This window comes from Gavialis gangeticus, unplaced genomic scaffold (genome assembly GCF_001723915.1).
Source record: "Gavialis gangeticus isolate Ggan-Ray unplaced genomic scaffold, GavGan_comp1, whole genome shotgun sequence".
Classification (NCBI taxonomy): domain Eukaryota; kingdom Metazoa; phylum Chordata; order Crocodylia; family Gavialidae; genus Gavialis; species Gavialis gangeticus.
In genome coordinates, this window is record NW_017729008.1 from 43578390 (window position 1) to 43580338 (window position 1949).

The following is a 1949-nucleotide window of genomic DNA, read 5'->3' on the forward strand; positions in this document are numbered from 1 at the left end:
GGGGGGGGCCTGTCCCGTGCCCCCCCCCCCCCCCCCACCGACCCCTGTAGACTTACGTGGAAGTAGCTGTGGGAGCTGCTGTCCACCACTGCTTGGCTGCCGCATGCATGTATGGGCACGTTTTCCCCCTGCCTCCAGTCACTATTCCTGCTCCTCGCAGCCCCTTGCAGGATGGAACCCTGCCAGCCTGCAAGGGGAAAACCATGTTTTTGCACAGGGAACAGAAAACCCGGATCCATGTTTATCACAACCTTGTCTGCTGATGTTGCGAACCCATTTGGGGTTTTGACCCACAATTTGGGAACCACTGGCATAAACATTGAAAAAAATCCTTATTCTTTTGTTGCTTTCGCAGACATACCAACCCCATTGTAGAAAATGGACAGATCCATCCGTGCCAAAAAGTCATTCAGGAGGTAAGTGACCATCCATGTTAGCATAGGGGCCCTCTTCCTCCATCTGTTTGTTCTTAATATTAAGTCTAGGTGACACTGGCAGATCCAGTTCGTCACAATGGAGCTGTGGGTTTGGGCTGGTGAGTAGGAATAACCTTCTAGCAGAGCTACTGCCATTCTTCCTCCTCCTCTTCCCAGGAGGGATCTTGGGAGAGGTGTCTGGTCTAGAGCCACTGAAAAACCTGGTTGTGGAATTTGGTTTCTGGGTATGGCGTGTTGGGAAGATGCTGAGCAGTACAATTAACATTGTGCTGTGAGACCCCTGGGGCAGTGGCTCTGGAAGGGGTCAGGATCCCTGTATATGAACATGTCTGTCCCAGAGAACTCGCCTCTCTGTCAGTTGGAGGTTGCATTGCTTTCACAGGGGGTGTTTGATTGGTAGCCACAGTACTTGGGTCGTCTTTGGCTGCCCTTCCTGCCTGTCTGACGCTCCTTGTTTTCCTCACCTAGATCTGGCCCGTGCTGTCAGAGACCCTGAACAAACACAGTGCCGATAACCGCATCGTGGAACGCTGCTGCCGGTGCCTGCGCTTTGCTGTCCGTTGCGTGGGCAAAGGATCTGCAGCCTTGCTGCAGCCACTGGTCACGCAGGTAAGGAGGCCATGGGCTTTTCAAAGATGTGTGCAGACACTGACAACCTCACAGCATGCAAGTGTGCACGCGCATTAACTGGCAGCAGCAAATGAATGTGAGCCTTGGCATTTACAAGACTGAATCAGTTGTAGAAAGGGTTTCCAGTCTGAAAATCTGCTACAGAAACAGCTCCTGATCCAGCTGTCCCTATACGAGCGCTCAAGGTTAAGGACAAAACGGACCCTTTTTTTGTACCCATTCCTCAATAAGATGGTCATAGCTCCGGGAGACTGGTACGGCTGGGAGCCCTAAACCTGCATGCAAAGCTCAAAATACCTGGGAATTAGTGAGGCCGAACTGAGGTCTCTTAGGTGAGATTTAAAACTCCTTGGTTCTCTGATTAATACCTTGATACTGGAGAGAGATGCAAGATAAGAGGAAGCTGTGCTGGCTTTGGGAACGCAGGTTAGGCTGCCCCATAAAGTTAGGTTAAAAATCAAGTTGAACAAACAACCCTTGTATCCCACTGCCCCAGGCATTAGCACTCAGAAGCAGGGCAGTAAGGAATCCATCATTCCTCCAAAAACAGTGGAGAGTGCAAGAACAATTTTGAGAGAATTATTCTGACACATGTTCACGAGGGGCCAGCAGGGGAGATTATGCTTAGGGGCAACCAACATGGGTTCATTAGAGGCAGGTCCTGTCAGACCAACCTGGTGGCCTTCTACAACCAGGTCACCAGATCATTAGACGCAGGGGTAGCAGTGGACATAGTCTTTCTGAACTTTCAGAAGGCCTTCGACACTATCTCTCACCCCGTTCTCATTAAAAAACTGGGGGACTGTGGTGTTGACACCCACACAGTCAAATGGGTCGCCAACTGGCTGGAGGGCCGCACCCAGAGGGTGCTGCTGGAAGGGT

The 1949-nt window shown here is 51.2% G+C and overlaps 1 protein-coding gene across 2 annotated transcripts in view; it reads left to right on the forward strand.

Moving 5' to 3' along the window:
- TNPO3 (transportin 3) overlaps positions 1–1949 on the forward strand; it is a 49197-nt gene that overhangs the window by 26135 nt on the left and 21113 nt on the right. For both annotated transcript variants that reach the window (XM_019509686.1, XM_019509687.1), the window contains exons 14-15: positions 356–416; positions 906–1046. In XM_019509686.1, coding sequence (XP_019365231.1) covers positions 356–416; positions 906–1046 — 202 coding nt within the window. The remainder of the gene's footprint in view (positions 1–355; positions 417–905; positions 1047–1949) is intronic.